Source organism: Grammomys surdaster, unplaced genomic scaffold, assembly GCF_004785775.1.
Source record: "Grammomys surdaster isolate TR1022 unplaced genomic scaffold, NIH_TR_1.0 187, whole genome shotgun sequence".
Taxonomy (NCBI): domain Eukaryota; kingdom Metazoa; phylum Chordata; class Mammalia; order Rodentia; family Muridae; genus Grammomys; species Grammomys surdaster.
Genome location: NW_021604632.1, coordinates 4,705,570 through 4,725,098, shown reverse-complemented (window position 1 = coordinate 4,725,098; position 19,529 = coordinate 4,705,570). Strand labels below are relative to the sequence as shown.

Genomic DNA, 19,529 nt, shown 5'->3' with positions numbered 1-19,529 from the left:
CCCTTTTACTTGCCTGAGACTACTAATGCTCAAGTGATGTTACAGATGTAAAAACGATGGTTCATGTACTCATGACCCAGGTGTTATAGTAAGCCATAGGTGCCACTAATTCTCCATGACAACGTCTCCACAGGTCTTGCTGAACAATAAGCCAAGAACTCACCAATAACCAGATCTGCACTGCCCATAGACTGCTACCTGCTGACAAGAATAGTACATGCTCCTGAGGTGCAAAGCTTAACAGAGAGGGCCCAAAGGCATTTTGGTCCAACATAGCAAATAGTTTCCTGGAAAGAGTGTCAGCAGGAGCCTGGGAATATCCAGCTTAGCCATTGCGACCACGTCCTAAGCAGCAGTCCACAGGCCAACTCCAGTAGCTCATGCCATCCTCCTGACATGAGGGCTGGCTTACATCCTTCTCCAACCTGGGGACTCTGCCTCTATGTGCTCTCCTTTCTGTACTGCCACTTCCACAAGGCCAGCACACTCCAAGTCAGGAACAGCTAAGGTATGTCATAAGGAGTCTTAGGCATATCATCTAGATTAGTGTAATGATGGGAAAATACTGTCAAAAAAAAAAAAAAAAAAGACGGGACTTGTAAAAGGTAAATTTCTGTGTATTCATGCCTAATCTCTAAAATGTGTAAACAAGTTTTCTACCATCCCTCATCATTTGCACAAATTTGTCAAGTCCAAACGTAATTCCGAATGAGGTAGGTAGTTTCTACTCAGACCGCGGTCTCTGAGGTGCCCGTCAAGGCCGATGCCATGAAAGCACTAGACTCCCAGGCAGGGAGCGCTGAGGGTGGCGGCAGCCCATGGAGAAGCTCCTCAGTTGGCTATTTTCTCGATCTCATCCAAATCATCTGTGTCCAATCTTTCTATCTTCTTATCTAAGAGGAAAAGAAAGGACGGGAAGACCACCACGAACTCCTGTGGAAATGCAACAGACATCACCTAGGACAGCAAGGCAGTCTGGGGAGGCACCTCCCTGTTGGACAGTGAGGCCTCCTTCTAGACACAGGGCAGGCTGCCTGAGCCTGAGCAGCAGGCACCAGGGTCACTGATATCAACTTCCCGGGGAGTCAGGTTCTCCCAGCCAGCCTGGTCCCAGGGTACTGATACTCCAGTCCCTGAGCCCCAAATATGCAGGGACAGAGCCCGCCTTAGGGACCGTGGAAACCTCCCCTCTCCCACGACCCCCTCTGAAAAGGAATGCAGGCAGGCCCAACTCAGGGACTCACTAAAATGCTCCTGGATTCTGTTGAGAATATTCATGCTGTGCTTGCTGTCAACCATGTTCACGGCCAGACCCCTCTTGCCAAAGCGGCCCGTGCGTCCAATGCGGTGCAGGTAGGTCTCATTGTCTGGGTTCCCGTCCTTGTCCACAGGAAGGTCAAAATTGATGACCACAGACACTTGTTCAACATCAATACCTGCACACAGGGGTTGGAGGGAGGCAGGCAGGGGACAAGGGGGGGGGGGCACCATCAGTCACACACCCACCTGCGCTGGAGACATGACTGGGACAGGTCACATCTGCCATGTGGCCACTAAAGAGCACAGCACTAAAGGAGGCTTTAGCCAAGGCCAAAGGACAGGCTCTCCAAGTCAGGGAACATCTGGAAACCTTCCTACCAAGGCAGGACTGCTGGCTTCCCTTCCACCCAAAGGGAATCACCCCCTCCTAGGAAGGAATGTCCTCAAACCCTCCCACCTCCATGAGACCATGGACACAAGAACTCTTCCTGCTCACGGGGCCTGGGGCCCCAGCCTGGTGAACGAGGCCAGTCTCTGCTCACCACGGGCACACACGTTGGTGGTCACCAGAACCTTCTCTTTGCCTTCTCGGAAGCGCTCGATCACTGCAGCCCTCTGCTCCACCATCATCTCCCCACTCAGCAGCGCCACCTGGTGGCCCTCTTTTGAGAGCTCGGCTGCCAGCCAGCTAGCGGTTTTGCGGGTCTGGAGTGAAAAGAATTGTTTTTTAATGAAGAGACCTGTAAAACAAAAACAGAAACAAAGATATCCACAAAAAAGTGATTGTTGCCATGAAGACAAATGAATTCAGCGGGCTGTCCAGGCTTAAAATTTCTCACATGGGGGTTGGGTGAAACATCAAGGCTAAGAGGGTGGGCAGAACTGGAGTAAACCAGTGTCTCCTGGACATGACAGGACTACTGCATTCATGACCTCAGAGCAGCTGTAGCTGCCTGAACCAGACCTGTACAAGATCAAACCAGTCAACATTCTGGAACGCTGGAAGCAGGTTTACAGGAGCCACCAGGCCTAGCTGAGGAGCTACTGATGACTGACAGCTTCTGAGGAGGGGAGGGTGAGTGCTTCCCTAGGGATGTGGTCCCTGTGAGCTGACCACACGCCACTGGATGGTGGTACACCTGTACGCATACAAGCAGCACTAAGTGAACTCATCATTGGGTTATAAAAGAAAAAAGAGAGAGACAGAGAGGACATAAAATTGTAAGGGAGACTGGGGGGAGGGGAGTCAGGAGAAGGCGTTGGTGGGGAGTAGTGGGACATGAATATGATCCAAATACATCGTATGTATGTATGTGTGTATGTATGTGTGTATGTCTGTCTGTCTGTCTTTATGTATGATACACCGTATGATGTATGATACACTGTATGTATGTATGTATGTATGTATGAATCTCTCAGAAAATAGAAACATTTAAAAATGTTTGCCCTGAGCTAGAGAGATGTTTCAGTGATTAAGAACACATAATACTCTTGCAGAGGACCTGAGTTCAGTTCCTAACACCCACATTGGGCAGCTATCAACCACCTATAACTACAGCTTGAGGGTTCTGATGCCTTTAACCTGCAAGCACACCTGTACACATAAGCACATATACATACCACACACACCACAAAACAAAACAAACATTTCTTTAAAGGTCTCTTGCATGGAATTTTGGTTGTATTATTTATTTGGATGAATTGCTTAATGACTGTTACTTTTTCATGTGAGACCAACTATCTTCATTTCTTTTTTTTTTTTTTTTTTTTTTTGGTTTTTCGAGACAGGGTTTCTCTGTGTAGCCCTGGCTGTCCTGGAACTCACTCTGTAGACCAGGCTGGCCTCGAACTCAGAAATCCGCCTGCCTCTGCCTCCCAAGTGCTGGGATTAAAGGCATGCGCCAACACCGCTGGCCCGTCATTTTTAAATAGTACATATCATTAAAGTTTAAAATGGGCTGGAGAGATGGCTCAATAGTTAAGAGCATTGACTGTGCTTCCAGAGGTCCTGAGTTCAATTCCCAGCATCTACATGGTAGCTCACAACCATCTATAACATGATCTGATGTCCTCTTCTGGAATATATGCAGAACATATATGCAGAGTACTCACATACATTAAAAAAAATAAGTTTAAAAAAATGTTTTAAAAAGTGAAGCATCTCTGGGAAATGGCTCAGAGTATTTAAAGGGCCTATTGGTACAATTCTGACAACTTGAACTCAGATCCCTGGAGCCCATATAAGAGTCTGATGCACATGCTTTCAGGCTAGTGAACATGAAGTACACAGTGCAGCAGTAACAGCAGGAAAGACCCTGCCCCAGCGACAAAGTATAGGATGAAGAGCCCACACTCTATGAGATGTTGTTGCACTAACCACCTCACAGTGCTGTCCCTGTGCATGCAGACATACTATTAACTTATTTATTTATTAGACAAGGTCTCACCGTGTATCCATGGCTAGCCTTATTTTTTATTTCCTTAGTTCATGTAGTGTTTGATGGGGAGGGTGGAAATGGACATGAATGTGCTACTGAGCACATGAGGCGGTCAGACGGTAACTTCAGGATTACGTTCTCAGGTGCCACCATGCAGGTCCTGGGAATTACATCCAGGTAATGAACCCGGCAGCAAGCACCTTTACCCACTGAGTCATTTTGCCAGTCTAAATAAGCAGCTTATTTATTTTCAATTTTATACTTATGTATTACTATGTGTATATATGTGTGTACATACATGTTCATGGCATAGTATACATAGACAATATACAGGTTTTAGGAATTAAAGTCAGATCATCAGTCATCCACTGAATTCCATACACATACCAACACATTTATCATACACACACACAATAATAATGATGATGATGATGATAAAAATTTGCAGCAGAAAAATGAATTGTGCCAGGCGGTGGTGGCGCACGCCTTTAATCCCAGCTCTTGGGAGGCAGAGGCAGGCAGATTTCTGAGTTCAAGGCCAGCCTGGTCTACAGAGTGAGTTCCAGGACAGCCAGGGCTACACAGAGAAACCCTGTCTCGAAAAACCAAAAAAAAAAAAAAAAAATTGTATTGTATCCAGGGCTGGAGAGATGGTTCAGTGGTTGAAAGCACTTGCTGTTCTTCTACAGGACTAGAGTTCAGTTCCCAGCACCCATGTTAGGGGCTCCCCACCACCTGTAATTTCAGCTCCAGTGGGGTCTAATGCCTCTCCTGCTTTCCACATATACGCACAAGACACATACATAGAAGTAAAAATAAAATACAAATTTTTAAATTGTATAAACTGGGCACAGTGGCACATGCTTTCATTCTACTATGAGGCAGAGAGGCAGAGAGGCAGAGAGGCAGACAGGAAGAGAGGCAGGAGAGGCGGAGAGGCAGAGAGGCAGAGAGAGGCGGAAGCATCTCTGTGATTTCAAGGCCAATGAGACCCTGTCTCAAAAAAAAAAGACAAAAATTATCAGTGGGTTTTCGGTTTCTGTTTTGTTCTGCTTTGGTTCTGTGGTGCTGATTATGGAATCCTAAGGACCATGTCTGCTGCTCAACCATGCTACCACTGAGCTACACTGACAGCTCAGTATTGGGGAATTTCTCTTTTAAAGGAATCTCTAAGCATAATCAACCAAACTGACTTTAAACTCAAAACTCCAAAAAGACAATTGCCTAGCCAGGGGATGTACACTGTGATTTCCCTTCGCTGCAGTTCACAAAGTGGGATCTAGTCCTCCTCAGCTGGTAGTAGAGATGGCTACCTCCCCCAGGTGGTAGTGACTCATCAACCTACACACGGCAGGGAAGGGCAGTGCATCCAAACAGGCCCGGGACAACTACTCACATGGCAGAAGATCATGGCTTGGGCGATGGTGATGGCCCCGTACAGGTTGCACAGGGCCTGGAACTTCTCCTCTCTGCTATTGCAAAGGACATAATACTGCTTGATGGTGTCCAAAGTCTCCTCCTCACGCTTCAGCTTGATGATGTTGGGGTCGGGGACCACCTTCTGGGCAAACTTCCACACGGAGTCTTCAAAGGTGGCAGAGAACAGCAGCATCTGGCAGTTTCTGGGCAGCATCCTGCAAGCAGAGGCCCAGGCACTTTGCAAGACTCCAAGGTTTGACAGCCAGAAGGAACATGAGCTCAGCATCCCCACTGTGGATGGGCTGTAGCCCAGCAGGCTGAGTTGGGTAGAGAGCATCCTGGGGAAGGAGGAGCAGACCCAGCAAGGCACTGGGGCTGAGGGAGGGTCCCAGTCTCTCTTTTCGACCCACTCTGGGAGCATGGTGACAGCCGCTGTAGAAATGGCCCACTAGACCAATGCAGCTGCACAGAACAGAGCAAAGAACCCAAAGATGCAAGAGGAGCTCTGGGAAGTTCCTCCTGCCTCTAGTTCCTACCTCTGGATGCGGATGCTCTGGTCTTGGTGGCCCTGAGTGGCTATCATCACATCAGCCTCGTCCAGAACAAACACCTTGATCTTCTTGGGGTCAATGAACTTCAGCTTGGAGCACCAGTCCAGGACAGTGCCAGGGGTACCAATGACAATCTGCTCACTGACCTTCTGACCTCTCTCCACTGTGGAAAAGGTAAGTTTTCTTCAGGTAGGGCAAGGCCAGCCCTCCATTGTGAGATATTTTGAAGCTACTTTGTATTTAATACTAATGATTTTCTGCTAATATTTTAGGGAAAATTTAAGATGCCACCATAATATCTTTTTTTTTAAAGATTTATTTATTTATGTATATGAGTACACTGTAGCTGTCTTCAGACACACCAGAAGAGGGCATCAGATCCCATTACAGATGGTTATGAGCCACCATGTGGTTGTTGGAAATTGAACTCAGGACCTCTGGAAGAGCAGTCGGTGCTCTTAACCTCGGAGCCATTTCTCTACCCTAACAATTTATTGACTGAAATTTAACAAAAACATACAAACATATCAGTAAAGAAAGTGTGGCAGATGTTAAGTTCTGAACCTGGCAGGGATATACATGTATTCATTGAACTGTTTTAACTCCTGGGTAGGTTTCGGAATTTTTCAGAAATAAAGTAAGTCATTAGATTTGTTTATGATCTAGGCCCCATACTTCTACTCACATTTGTTGCCTCGAACAGCATAAGCTAGCTTCAGTTCAGGGTAAAATCTGCCCATCTGCTCAATCACTTTTCCTGTTTGAAGAGCAAGCTCATAGGTTGGAGAGAGGCAGAGACACTGGAGGAAAAACCAGAGTTCAGAATGAGAGCTCTTGACAACAACTGCTTGTCCAAGGACAATCCCCTAAGAACTCGCTCATCCATCTGAGGCCAAAGATAAAAATGTATGTAGTATATAGGGCTTTTTTTGTTTTGTTTTGTTTTTGTTTTTTTTGAGACAGCGTTTCAAAAAACCTGTGTAGCCCTGGCTGTCCTGGAACTCACTCTGTAGACCAGGCCGGCCTCAAACTCAGAAATCCGCCTGCCTCTGCCTCCCAAGTGCTGGGGTTAAACACATTACTGCTGAGAGGAACTTCTTTTCACTTAGAAAATTCTCATAACTTTCTCTTCTTTTTCTTCCTCTCTTCTTTTTTGGGGCAAGGTCTTGTTACATACATAGATCAATCTGGCCTCCAGATAGCTATGTAGCCCAGGTTAGCCTTAAATTCAAGATCAACTTGTCTCAGCCTCTCAAATTTGGAGATTATAGGCATGTACCACCATGCCTGGCAGTTGTCAGAACATTCAAACCTATGAGAATAATAACTGTGGTTTTTCCTACAAGTAAAAGCACCAAGCTTCTTAGCAATAAGTACTCTAGGACTTTTACAGCACGGGCAGTGCAGTAAGCTTTGTGTTGTCCCTGAAAGATTAGCCACTCTATTGCTGTTCAGCTTGAGTTCTGGCTTATATACAAAGGAATCAAGTCAGGCAGATGCTTATATTCCCAGCACAGGAGAAGCTCAGGAGGATTGCTGTGCACTCATAGGCAGCCTGAATTACACTGTAAGTTTCAGTACAGCTTTAAGTACAGAGTGAGACCTTAAAAGAGGAAGGAAGAGGAGGAGGAGACCCTTTCTAAAATAATGATAAAAATTTATTAGTTTATTTAAGATGAATATATAATGAAAGTATGAAATGAAATACTATTTAAAATTTGCAGGAAAATGGATGGAGATTCTGCCTATAATGTGCACGTGTGTGTGTGTGTGTGCGCATGTGTGCATGCATGTGAGAAATTGTGTGAGTGAACATACATGTGGATACAGTATAACATTTAGAAAAGTAAACCTTTGATAATAGAAGGACAGAATCCAAGTAAGAAACACATAAGTCATATAAAAGGATATAAAGCTGTCTTTCTAGTTTTAACTCTGTCATGAATTTTCTTTGGTGTGTGTGGTTGATAAGGGCATAAAGATAAAGCTGATGGCTGCTGTATGTCTGTGGCACATGTCTTTAATCCCAGCACTCAGATGCAGAGAGAAGCAGGTGGATCTTTGTGAGTTCAAGACCAACTTGGTCTACATAAGTTTTAGGATAGCCAGAGATACGTAATAGAGACCTTGTCTCAAAAATAAAACAAAGAAAGAAAAAATATGATAATGAAAGTGTGAAGGAGCCGGGTGGTGGTGGCGCACGCCTTTAATACCAGCGCTTGGGAGGCAGAGGCAGGCGGACTTCTGAGTTCAAGGCTAGCCTGGTCTACAGAGTGAGTTCCAGGACAGCCAGGGTTACACAGAGAAACCCTGTCTCAAAAAACCAAAAAAAAAAAAAAAAAGAAAGAAAGTGTGAAGTACCCAAGCTTTATCCCCAGCACCCACACCGTGGCTCACAATCACAACCATCTCTAACTCCAGTTCCAGGGGATACGACACCTCCTTCCAGCCTCTGCAGGCACCAAGCACACACCTGCGTGTACATAAATATATAGACAACATGAAATTAAAAAAGAAGAAGAAGAAAGAAATCCAGTGTAAAGGTCTACGCTTCAGAATTTCTCTTTTTCCCTTTTTTATTATTTGTTTTTCTTACACTCCAGATTTTATCCCCCACCCTGATTTTTCTAATTATATTGAAATTCATTGAAAATTAATTCATTTTGGATTTGACTAAGCTCACTGCATAATAATTTTTACCTGAAAGTTCTTTCAATAAAATATTTTTATATTTTTTTTTTATTTTTGACATTATACTTTTCCCTCTTCTATTTCCTCCCTCCAAACTTCCCCTCATACCCCACTCTTGCTTTCTTTAAAATTCATTTCTGTTTTTTTTCTTTAATTGTTGTTAAGTGTATGTGTTCCTGTGTGCGTGTGTGTATGTGTGCGCGCATGTGTTTGTCTGTGTATATGTATGCGTGCCTGTTAATGTACGTTCCTAAACCTGCTCAGTCCAGTTACTTGTATTTGAGGACTGACCATTCAAAAAGAAAAAAAAAGACAGGGTCTCACTCTGTAGCCCAAGCTAGCCTGGAACTTACTTCATAGCATATGCTACACTCAAACTCTCCCACCTCTGCCTACCCTTTGATGGGACTACAAGTGTAAATACCCTTGACTGCCCACAGCTTTCAGTCCAGGAACAGTATTATCCCTTCAGGCTGTATGTTAGTAGGAAACCCAAATCCCCAAAGTCCTTACCTGGGGATAGTTGTTTGCAGGCTCTACTTGGCTGAGCATGGCTAACACAAAGGCCGCTGTCTTGCCAGTCCCAGACTGAGATTGGGCAATTAAGTTCTGTGGGCTGCATGAAAAAGAAAATGTTTAGGAGCTTCACCTTCATTGTGGTTTGAATGAAAATGGCTCCCACAGTCCGGCAGGGAGTGGCACTATTAGGAGGTATGGGCTTGGTGGAGGAAGCGTGTCACTGGAGGTGGGCTTTGAGGTCTCAGAAGCTCAAGCCAGACCCAGTCAGAATCTGTCTGTTTCTGTCTCTGTCTCTCTCCCTGTCGCCTACTGACCTGGATGTAGAACTCTATCAGCTACCTCGCCATGTCTGCCTGCAGGCTGCCATGCTTCATGTCACGATGATAATGGTCTAAACCTCAAAACTGTACGCCAGCCCCAAGTAAATGTTTTCCTTCCTAAGAGTTGCCATGGTCATGGTGTCTCATCATAGCAATGAAACCCTAACTATAGACAGCTATCAAATAAGTTTTCTAAGGGCTGGAAAGATGGCTCAGTGGTTAAGAACACTTGTGTCTCTTGCCGAGGTTCTGAATTTGATTCTCAACACCCACATGGTGGTTCACAGTTGTCTGTAATTCCAGTTCCAGGGGATCTGATACTTTCTTCTGACATCCTTGAATATCGGGTATGCAGGAGATGCATACAGGCAAAACACTTTCACAGAAATTTTAAAAAGTTTTTCAAAAATAAAAGTGAATAAAGCTTAAAATGGGTTTTAAATTTTTATTTACAAAAGGAGACCTTGGATTCTATAGCAGAGTAACGCTTGATAGCTTCACACGTCATGGAGGGATGTGTAAGCGTTCTATCTTTACCTACAGTTGAAGCAGCCAGTGAGTTCAATGAAATGTGACTTGAGTCACTTCTGTGCTCAAAAACCTAATCAATGCTCACTTCACCCAGATTCTTATATTAGTATGTGCACATACACATGTGTGTACACATAGGTGCACATATACATGTGTGTACACATAGGTGCACATATACATGTGTGTACACATAGGTGCACATATACATGTGTGTACACATAGGTGCACATATACATGTGTGTACACATATGTGCACAGGAAGTGCAGAAGTTGACATCAGGTATTTTCCTAGTTTGCTTTCTACTGCTGTGGTAAAGACCATAGCAAAGCAACTTGGGAAATAAGGGTTTATCTTGCTTATGCTTCCCAGGTCACAGACCATCATGGACGGAAGTCAAGAGACAGGAGGCTGGAGGCAGGAACTGAGGCACACAGACTGTGAGGAGTGCTGCTTAGTGCCTCACTCTCCATGGCTCACTCAGCTCCTTCTTGATTTTTTTCTTCCCTTTGAGACAGAGTTTCACTGGGTAGCCCCGGCTACAGACAAAGCTAGCCTCAAACTCACAGAGATCCACCTAACTCTGCCTCCTGAGCGATGAGAGTAAAGGAGAGCGCCACCACCTCCCTCCCGGCTCAGTTTACTTCTTTATCTAATCCAGAATCGCTTGCCCATTGGGTTGGGCTCTCTCACATCAATCATTACACAGAACAAGTCCCCTTAGACTTGCCTGCAGGCCTAGCTGATGGAGCCGTTTTCTCTGTTAGGCTTCTCTCCTTCCAGATGACCTAAGCTTATATGATGCTCACAAAAAGCTAATTAGCATAGATTATCTTCCTCAATAGCTTTCCTTTTTCATTTTTTGAGATAATGTCTTTCACTATACCTGGAGCTCTCTAATTTGGCTGAACTGTTCAGCAGGGATTGCCCTGCCCTTCCCCGTATAAGCATGAAGACAGAATACAAGCATGGGTAACTGCTGCTCCATCTAGCTCTTTATGTGTATGCTAGGAATCCAAACGCAGGTCCTCACACAGGCATAGCAAACTTTACCAAATGAGCCATCTCTCTCCACTTCCTCATTCAGATCTTTTAATATCCTTTAAAGTTCTTCCTGATCTGGTTCCTTGGTATCTCTCAGCTCACATCTCTTTCCCTCTTTCCCAATCTCCTCCACCTCAAACCACAATACACATAATGTTGCTCTGCCATCTTAGTGCTTCTGTACTGGCTGGACTTTGCCTGAAACAATCGTATCTCCTCTCCTTCCTCTGTCATCAACCTGAAACCCGCAAAAGAGCACTTACAAGATGTAAGCTAGCGTAAAATACCTTAAAACACAAGACCAGGGGTTCAAGTAGCAAGGTCTTTGCAAAGAATGGCAAGTACCAAGTTCAATTCCTTGAAGGTAGCAAGATGAAGGCCCTAACATAGCCTAAGAAGCAGTCAAATAAAAGAAATAAAGAAACACAAGGCTTTCAGACATAAACAAAAGGTGTGTATGTGTGTGTAAATATATCAAAGTACATCAAATCCATGTATGAAAATATCATAACAAAACCCATTATTTTGTCAATTAATACAAGAGTAGACAAAAAAAATAAAAGAACTTGAGAAAATATAAGTCAAGATCAGGGAAGTGTCATCACAAGCAGAAATAAGGAATTTAGGGAGCTGGGGATGTGTCTTAGCTGGCAGCCTGGTTGCCTAGCATGCAGGAAACCTTAGGTTGGACACCAATCATTGCATGAACTTGGATATTGTGCATGTCTATAATCCTAACACTTGGGACACGAAGGCAGGAGGATCAGAAATTCAAAATCATCGTCTCTGGAGATGGCTCAGCATTTACAAATGCTTGCTGCTTTTCCAGAGGATACCAATTTGGTTCCCAGTGCCTTGTCAGTAGGCTAAGAACCACCTGTAACTCCCACTCTAAGGTATGCAACTCCCACTCTCCTGACCTCCAAGGGTACCTGTACACATGCAGCATACACTCAAGCAGATACATTAAAAAAGAAAAAAGTCAGGCTGGAGAGATGGTTCAGTGGTTAAGAGTAATGATTGCTCTTCCAGAGGTTCTGAGTTCAATTCCCAGCAACCACACGGTGGCTCACAACCTCAGTAATGGGATCCGATGTCTGAAGACAGTGATGGTGTACTCACATACACAAAATAAATAAATCTTTAAAAAAAGAAAGAAAAAGAAAAAAAAATCACCTTCAACAACGTAAGAGAATTTGAGGCCAGCCTGGGCTACACTAAGATTCTGTCTCAAAACAACATTATTTACTATCTCCAAAATCAACCTCACACTCTACCAAAAGCAAGCAAAAAACATCAGAAAGATCTATTTATTAGTAGACAGATATGTTAGAAGAAGAATAAAATGCTAGTGGTAGAATCTAGGCTGTAGGTATACGGGCATTTCCCTATAAAATCCTTTCTGATACACTGAACATCCTAAGCCTTTCCTAGCAATATGTTCAGATTAAAAATAACAACTGGGGACTGGCAAAATGGCTCAGTGGGTAAGGGTGCTTGCTGCCAAGCCTGATGACCTGAGTTTGATTTTTCTGGGAACCTTATGGTAGAAGTCGAGAACTGCCTCCCTCCATTTGTCCTTTAATCTCCATACACATACCATGGTGCATACATGTGCACACACACACACAAAATAAGTGTAAGGAAATTCTTTTTTTAAAAGCCAAACAAATAGTTGGTATGCATTTTTTTTTTTAAAAATTGGTGAAGCTGGCCATGACTTCACTTTGAGGAGACCTTTAACTTTTCATCCTCCTGCCTCAGCTTCCTAAATATCTGAGATTATAAGCATGAATAGGCTTAAATTTTTTAAAAACATTTTAAAATAGCAAATGACAGAGATAGCTATATTGAATTACATACGGTTCAGCAAGCATCAAAGGCAATGCATTCTCCTGTATTTTGGAAGGGCGGTTGAAACCCATAGCATAGACTCCCTGGAGAAGCTGTGGTTTCCTGGAAAAGCCATTAAAGATAAAAGTCACTGAGACTGGGGAACACAGCATTTCACTGATACCCACAAGATGGAGCTGGGAACACCGAAACACTAAAGTCTTTACATGATAGACACTCAAAGCGGCTACATGCATATTATTAACCTCATGTAGGTAAACGTAACGCTGTATGAGAAATGGGTAGCCAGCCCAGGATTTCCATCTGAATGCAAGTAAGCAACTACTCACAGGCGAAGCTCTTCAAAGGACTTCACTGAGTAGAGCGGGGAGCTCGGGTCCCTCTGCAGGACTTCCACTTGGTTGGTGTTATCCACAAGATTGCTTCTGATCAGCTTGTTGAGTAGAGACTGAGCAGCTCTGTCCTCTGTCAGGAAGAGGAAGCACGAGAGGTTTTAACAGTTCATGAACTTGCCAGTGACGGTGGGACACGGAGGCAGGTGGATGTCTCATGAGTTTGAGACCAACGACACAGAGAAAGTTCCAGGACAGCCAGGGCTACACCAAGAAACTCTGTCTCAAAAAAAAAAAAAAAAAAAAAAAAGTCCATAATTTAACAGTCAATAGGTATTTTAATAACATATATGTGAACTAGAGTTCCTCATACAAATACATCAAGGTTGATATTTAAAATATAAATAAAAAATGGAAAATTTCTCCGAAATATAACCATCAACAATTCTTTTACATAGTGAATAAACTGAACTCTTACCCTAGCACTGTGATGCCTATTCAATGTCACTCCAGCTGAGTCTAACAGTAAAGCTTCACACTGGAGAGCAGACAAGAGGGTCCCTAGGACCTGCTTGCTAGCCAGCAGTCTGGCTTAATTAGTGAGTTTCAAGGTTAATAAGAGACCATTTCAAAAAATAAGGTGGAAAGGCCAGTTGTGGTGACATTGGCCTTTAATCTCAGCACTAAGAAGACAGGGGCAGAAGTAGGCAGATCTGTGAGTTCCAGCCAGTACATAGTAAGTTCCAAGCCAGACAGGGCTACATAGTGAGACCCTGTCCTAAAAGTAAAAGGAAGTAGAAAGTGACTGAAAAAGATACCTATAGTTAATCTCTGGTCTACACCCACATCCACACACCTATACCCAAACCCTCACCCCCCAAACATTCCCAAACCCAAATCAATACACTTACACACCCAAACCCAGACCCACACCCATCCACACTCCCACATCCCCACCCCAAACACTCCTACTCTCACCCACACATACGCACACCCTCGAACACCCATCCCCAGGCCTTCACACACCCCCACCCCCAACATGGCACATGCCACCAATCCCAGCACTCGGGATAGAAGAAAGAAAACTACCATAAGTTCAAGGCTAACTCAACTGCACAGAGTTCTAGGGGAGCAAGGGATACACAGTCTTGTCTGAAAAAAACCTTAACAAGTAAGTGTGAATAAGGCCTCTGTGACCTTTTTCCTAGAACATGGAACCTCATTTATAACTTGGACGCTGTTACCTTTCTCATCTTCCTCCGTCTTCTCTGTGTTAGCATTGGTCTTAACAACAGCACCTTGATTAGATACGAAGTAGAGATGTCATTCAAAATGTTACCCCATATCCAGCAACCAATTCTAATTCTAGGGGGAGAAATTGTCAAATGTTTGCAGCAAAACAAATGAGGAAACCAGGACACTACTAAAACTATTTTCTCTACATAAAGCTTAGAGACACTGTCTATCTGTGATTATTTCCAGATCCCCTTACCCTAGTTTAAAAACAATTGCATACTTCTGTCACAGCAGTGACATTTCTGAAATAATAACGAATGACAACTATAATTTCATTAATTAGAAAGCATCTTTGTGCTTAATAAAACATCTATAATCGTGTCAATGTGAACACAATGCCATAATATTCCATGTAGTAAATTATTGACTAATAGAAATATATATGCAAGCGACATTGTAATTCTGTAAAAATATACAAGATTGTGTTTTCAGAATAAGGTAATTAGCATTGTTCTGATCTTGATTGATTGATTGATTGATTGATTGATTGATTGATTATGGTGGTTCTGGGGAATCTATCACATTGTTTGTGTAGCAGGGTAAGCACTTGACCATTGAGCTAAAGCCCTGCCTTACACTTTTTACAGATATAAATTGAGGATGATATTTAGAACATGAAAACTGACAAGTTGCTCAAACTTTATGTATCTCACCCCAAACTAAAGATGAAAGACAGGTTTTAAAAAATTATCTCTTTCAACATAGTCCTATGGTTAAGTAACGAATTAAATAATTTACATGCTAGCTAGGTACTGTCATTCTATTAGACATTTTTTAACTAAACAAGCTAGTATATTAATACCCAAGTCAAACATATCAGTATTCACTAGTCCTCTGTTTAGTATAAATGCACTAATTATCCAGGTAGTTGTCCCATCAATATAGAAATATGAAAGAAAAATTACATTTGTTTATAAACTAACTTTAGCTACTCACCATTGGCATCTGGTTTGATTTTCTCCTCCTTAAGATGCAAGTTGCTCAACTAAATGTAGGGGGAATAGAAAGTGTCAGGAAAGGCACAGAAAAGCCTTTGAATCAACAGAGCCTCCCTAACGAGAGTGGAAGAACTACTCTCAAGACTAGGCACACTCAGTAAAATGATTCGTTAGGTTGTTCTGCTGGGTTAATTTGCTTCCAAATGAGTAAAAGAGAATAACAAATTTTCCCCTAAATACAGTAGTAGGAAAGAAAAAAAAATGACATAGTAGCCCCAAACTCAGATTTCCTAATTACAATTTCTAGGCAGAATTATAATTTGTAAGTTTCCTTAATGTTTTGATTTACAAAGACTTTCTCAGTGAGATTTCATCAGAGCTGTCACTTTCTCAAGTCCTGAAAGGCAAGAAATGTGAAGATTGGACAACCGCAGTCTCCTTTAGACAGCCAACAGTGGACAGAAGGACCATGGGCAGCGTGTCATTGATACAACTAGTTATGTCTGGCTAGGTCTGACCAGACCACAACTACATGCAGTCTCAAGTTCAAGCTGCCTTGGGCTGCAGTCTTGACGGTTTAACTGGGCACATCTTGGAGCACTGCAACAACAGACATAACCAAACTTGCCCACGCCAGGCAGAGGTAGGACAATAAAACAAGAAACAGATCAGAGAAATGTTTCAAGGCAAGAATTATCAGGACTTGTCTAACAGCATAAGTCTAGAAATATACCGGTATGACTTATATCTACCCGTGAGAATGTAAATATCTTAGTGGCAGGGACTATCTTCATCTAGCACAAAGCAGTTAGACTAATCATGAAATATTAAGTGAAGACTCAGCTGTCATCTAGTAAAGGGTAAAAAGAATAGAAAATCATTACAAAGAAATGGTTATTTCTTAAACCACAGACAGGTTCTCTATGTCTTTTCTCTAAGTCCAAAAACAAAGAAAAGGCGAATGAGGTTAGGAAGGCAGGAAAGAAAAAAAATTGTTGAATGGGTGGTTAGCTGCAGATGGAGGAACCCCGTTTGTCTTCATGGAAACTAAAATAAAATCTATAGTCTGTCTGCTTTAGTGTTCCCAAGCAGCAGAGAGGAACATATGAGAGAGAGCAGACAAAGGAAATTAGAGGGATTAGTAGAAAGGATATCATAAACATGTAAAAATACTTCATTCATTCTGGGGATCAAGAACATTGTTAACTGACCTTAAGAATGAAGCCTCCAGTACACTGCATGGTGTAGAAGGTACTACACACACCAAGGCCATTGCTAAAGCACTCCCCAGTATCCTACCAAGAACATGGTCTAATCTAGTACTCACGACCTTTAAAAGGAGAGCGCTACTGGGGAAGGACTGAAGGAGCAGAAGGAGATTGCAACCCCGTAGGAAGAACAACAGCATCAACTAACCGGACCACCCAGAGCTCCCAGAGACTAAACCACCAACCAGAGTACACCCGGAGGGATCTGCGACTCCAGATACATATACAGCAGAGGATGGCCTTATCTGACATCAATGGGAGGGATGGTCCTTGGTCCTTCGGAAGTTTGAAGCCCCAGCGCAGGGGAATGCTGGAGCGGTAAGGCAGGAGTGGGTGAGTGGGTGAAGGAGCACCCTCATAGAGGCAAAGGGGAGGAAGGGAGAGGGGAAATGGGATGAAGGAATTTGCAGAGGGATAACCGGGAAGGAGGATATCATTTGAAATTTAAACGAATAAAGTGATTAATGGAGAGCGAGAAAGAGAGAGCGAGAGAGCGAGAGAGCGAGAGAGCGAGAGAGCGAGAGAGCGAGAGAGCGAGAGAGAGAGAGAGAGAGAGAGAGAGCGAGAGAGCGCACTACCGAGCCAGGTGTGGTAGCACACACCTTCAGTCCCAGTGGAGGTAGGTACCTGTTGAATCACAGGTGTGAGCCATGTAGCTTGGGCTACATGAGACCTTGTGTCTAGACAAAGGAAGGGAAGAAAGAAGAGACTATTAAGAAGGAATCCCTCGGAATGAGACGGAGAGAAAATCTGCTGTTTTCCCTTCACCTCACAAAATGTGCTCTAACCTCGGGTGGCCCATCAGTTTGAATGAGACTAAAGGTTATGACAGAAACAGCTGTTAGGACGCTCCATGCATTTGGACATCTTGATACACAGTAGAGAGCTAGCGAGTGAACTGCTAATACAGAAACCACGAGCAATTAAAAACTCCAAGAGAAGTAAGGTTTATGGAGTAAGTAAAGAGATTGCCCGGAAGACTCGCTGAGTCTTGCCCCCACATCTGAAGACAGTGCTCAATTCCCAGGACCTACATTCAAGGAGCCAACTCCTGCAGCTGTCTTCTGACCCTCACACGGGTATCGTGGCAACATCCCTCCCCTCACACGACAAAAGCCAGATGAACATGCTGGGCATAGTGATATACACTTTTAGTCCCAGCACTCAGGGGCCAGAGGCAGGTGTTATGAGTTCGAGGCCAGCCTGGTCTACAGAGCAAGTTCCAGGACAGCCAGGGCTACACAGAGAAACCCTGCCTCAAAAAACAAAACAATAACAACAACAACACATTTTTCTTTTCAAGCAGGGCATAGTGGTGCAGACCTGTAATGCCACCACCCAGAAAATAAGAGGTAGAAGATCAGGAGTTCCAGACCACCCTGAGATACATACATAGCAAGGTCCTGTCTCAAAAAAAAAAAAAGGCTGGGTGTGGTAGAGCATAGCTTTGATCCCAACACCCAGGAGACAGGATGATCCCCCCTGAATTTGAGGCCAGTCTGGTCTATAAAGAAAATTCCAGAACAGCTAGGGCTGTTACATAAAGAAATCCTGTCTCAAAAAACAAAAATAAAAAAATAAATATAAAAATAACTCCTCAATGCACAAAGCCCAAAATACTATTTCTCTTTAAACTAAGCTTTGAGCCCAAACGAATCTTTACTTCTTTGTTGTATTTGGCTTTTTGTTTTGTTTTGCTTTTGCAGCAAGATCACTATGCAGCCCAGGCTAGCCTCATACTTGAGTCAGCCCTCCTATCTAAGCCTCCAAGAAAAAGGATGAGAGGTGCCACACCACAGTGCCAGGTTCAAACCTTTACTTTTTCAAAGTTAAAAAAAAAAAAAAGAACAAGGTCCTAATTCTTGGAAAATTCAAGACATACATATTAAGAGTTAGTTTCAAAGTTATAGTGGAACTCAGAATGTTTGTAAGTTAACTCTATAGTTAACTTGTATCTTGCTACTAAGTATCAGGTTCAGAAAACTAGTTAAGCCAACCAAAAGATATACTGACAGACCCAGCCAGTCATTCACTACCAATAACCAGGTTGGAGGAGTCATACAAATATGAGTCAGACAACCTCCCTCAGCTCAAGAAACTCGGATCTTAAGACACAGATTACCATCCGAGTTTGTGAGTGCAATTTCAGCCCTGATTCCAGGAAGACAGGCAGGTGGCTGAGCACTATGGGGAACAGAGCATCCAACTTGAGGTTACACAAGGTGTTAGGGGTTGGGTAATCAAAGACAGCTCCATGCCGCCAGGGTCCTCCGCCCAGTTCCAAGCAACCTAAAAACTGTCCTTCCAAGGGACCGATACCCTGACGGGCACTGGCCCCTGGTCCTCCAGCGGTTGGTGACAACTCACCGACTCAGCCGCGGCTTCCTGTTCGTCCACTGCTAGGGCCCAAGAATCCGTGGCCATGGTCCCTGGTGTCGGGGCAGCGATGGCAGGCTTGCCCGCTTGGGCGGTGCGGACTCAGGTGGGTCTCAGAGAGGTCCAGCACCGCCCCGGGGGAAATCAATCACCACCGCTCACACCGGAAACGGCGCGCCACAGTGTCGTCAGAGTCGCGTCAGCTCCGCGCCACTACAGTCCTCTTCGGGTTCCCACCCCTCACCCTTCGCTGCAGATCGCCCTACAACCCAACTGAGGTAGCCAGCTCTTGGACCAAAGGCGAAAAATCACATTCACGACCAGCACGGTGGCATAGATGGCCTTCGAGTGTTTAACATTTCAGGATATTTAAAATGTCTCATTGTAAAACTGCCTTACGGGACTTTTAGTTATGGTCAAAATAGTATCTGTTCTTTTCAATTTAATAAGATGTCTAAGGATTGGCAATTAGTCCCAGGAAACAAAGGGTTAAGTGCTCAATGCTATGCCCCAAATTGAGTTTTGAAACACCAAAGGAAGGTGCCAAGGAAAATTCTTGGTAGTCAGAGACCAGAAAGAGAAAGCCGTTTGTTCAATCAAACCAATTTAGTTCCTGAAGGGAATGGCAAGAGCAGTCTAATAACAAAATCCATGACTTTTGCAGTTATCTATGCTTTCTCCAGATGGCCAGCTC

At 43.7% G+C, this 19,529-nt stretch overlaps 1 protein-coding gene across 1 annotated transcript; it reads right to left on the bottom strand.

Annotated features, from left to right (window-relative positions):
- Positions 1 to 596: 596 nt before the first annotated feature.
- LOC114622151 (ATP-dependent RNA helicase DDX19B) lies at positions 597 to 19,004 on the bottom strand. Its single transcript, XM_028768528.1, has 12 exons — positions 18,827 to 19,004; positions 15,190 to 15,238; positions 14,202 to 14,255; positions 12,955 to 13,090; positions 12,635 to 12,727; positions 8,873 to 8,975; positions 6,354 to 6,468; positions 5,654 to 5,831; positions 5,095 to 5,332; positions 1,803 to 1,965; positions 1,245 to 1,436; positions 597 to 893 (listed from the first exon to the last, which is right to left on the bottom strand). Exons 1-12 carry the CDS (start codon positions 18,881 to 18,883, stop codon positions 832 to 834), a joined length of 1,440 nt encoding a protein of 479 aa, XP_028624361.1. The 5' UTR covers positions 18,884 to 19,004; the 3' UTR covers positions 597 to 831.
- Positions 19,005 to 19,529: the final 525 nt, after the last annotated feature.

Coding starts and splice junctions, on each gene's coding strand:
- LOC114622151 (XM_028768528.1), bottom strand. CDS start 18,883: ATGGCCACGGATTCTTGGGCCCTAGCAGTGGACGAACAGGAAGCCGCG. Junction 5,333..5,653: donor CAGAGCATCCGCATCCAGAG/GTAGGAACTAGA, acceptor CTCTGCTTGCAG/GATGCTGCCCAGAAACTGCC. Junction 1,966..5,094: donor AAGCCATGATCTTCTGCCAT/GTGAGTAGTTGT, acceptor TTTTCACTCCAG/ACCCGCAAAACCGCTAGCTG.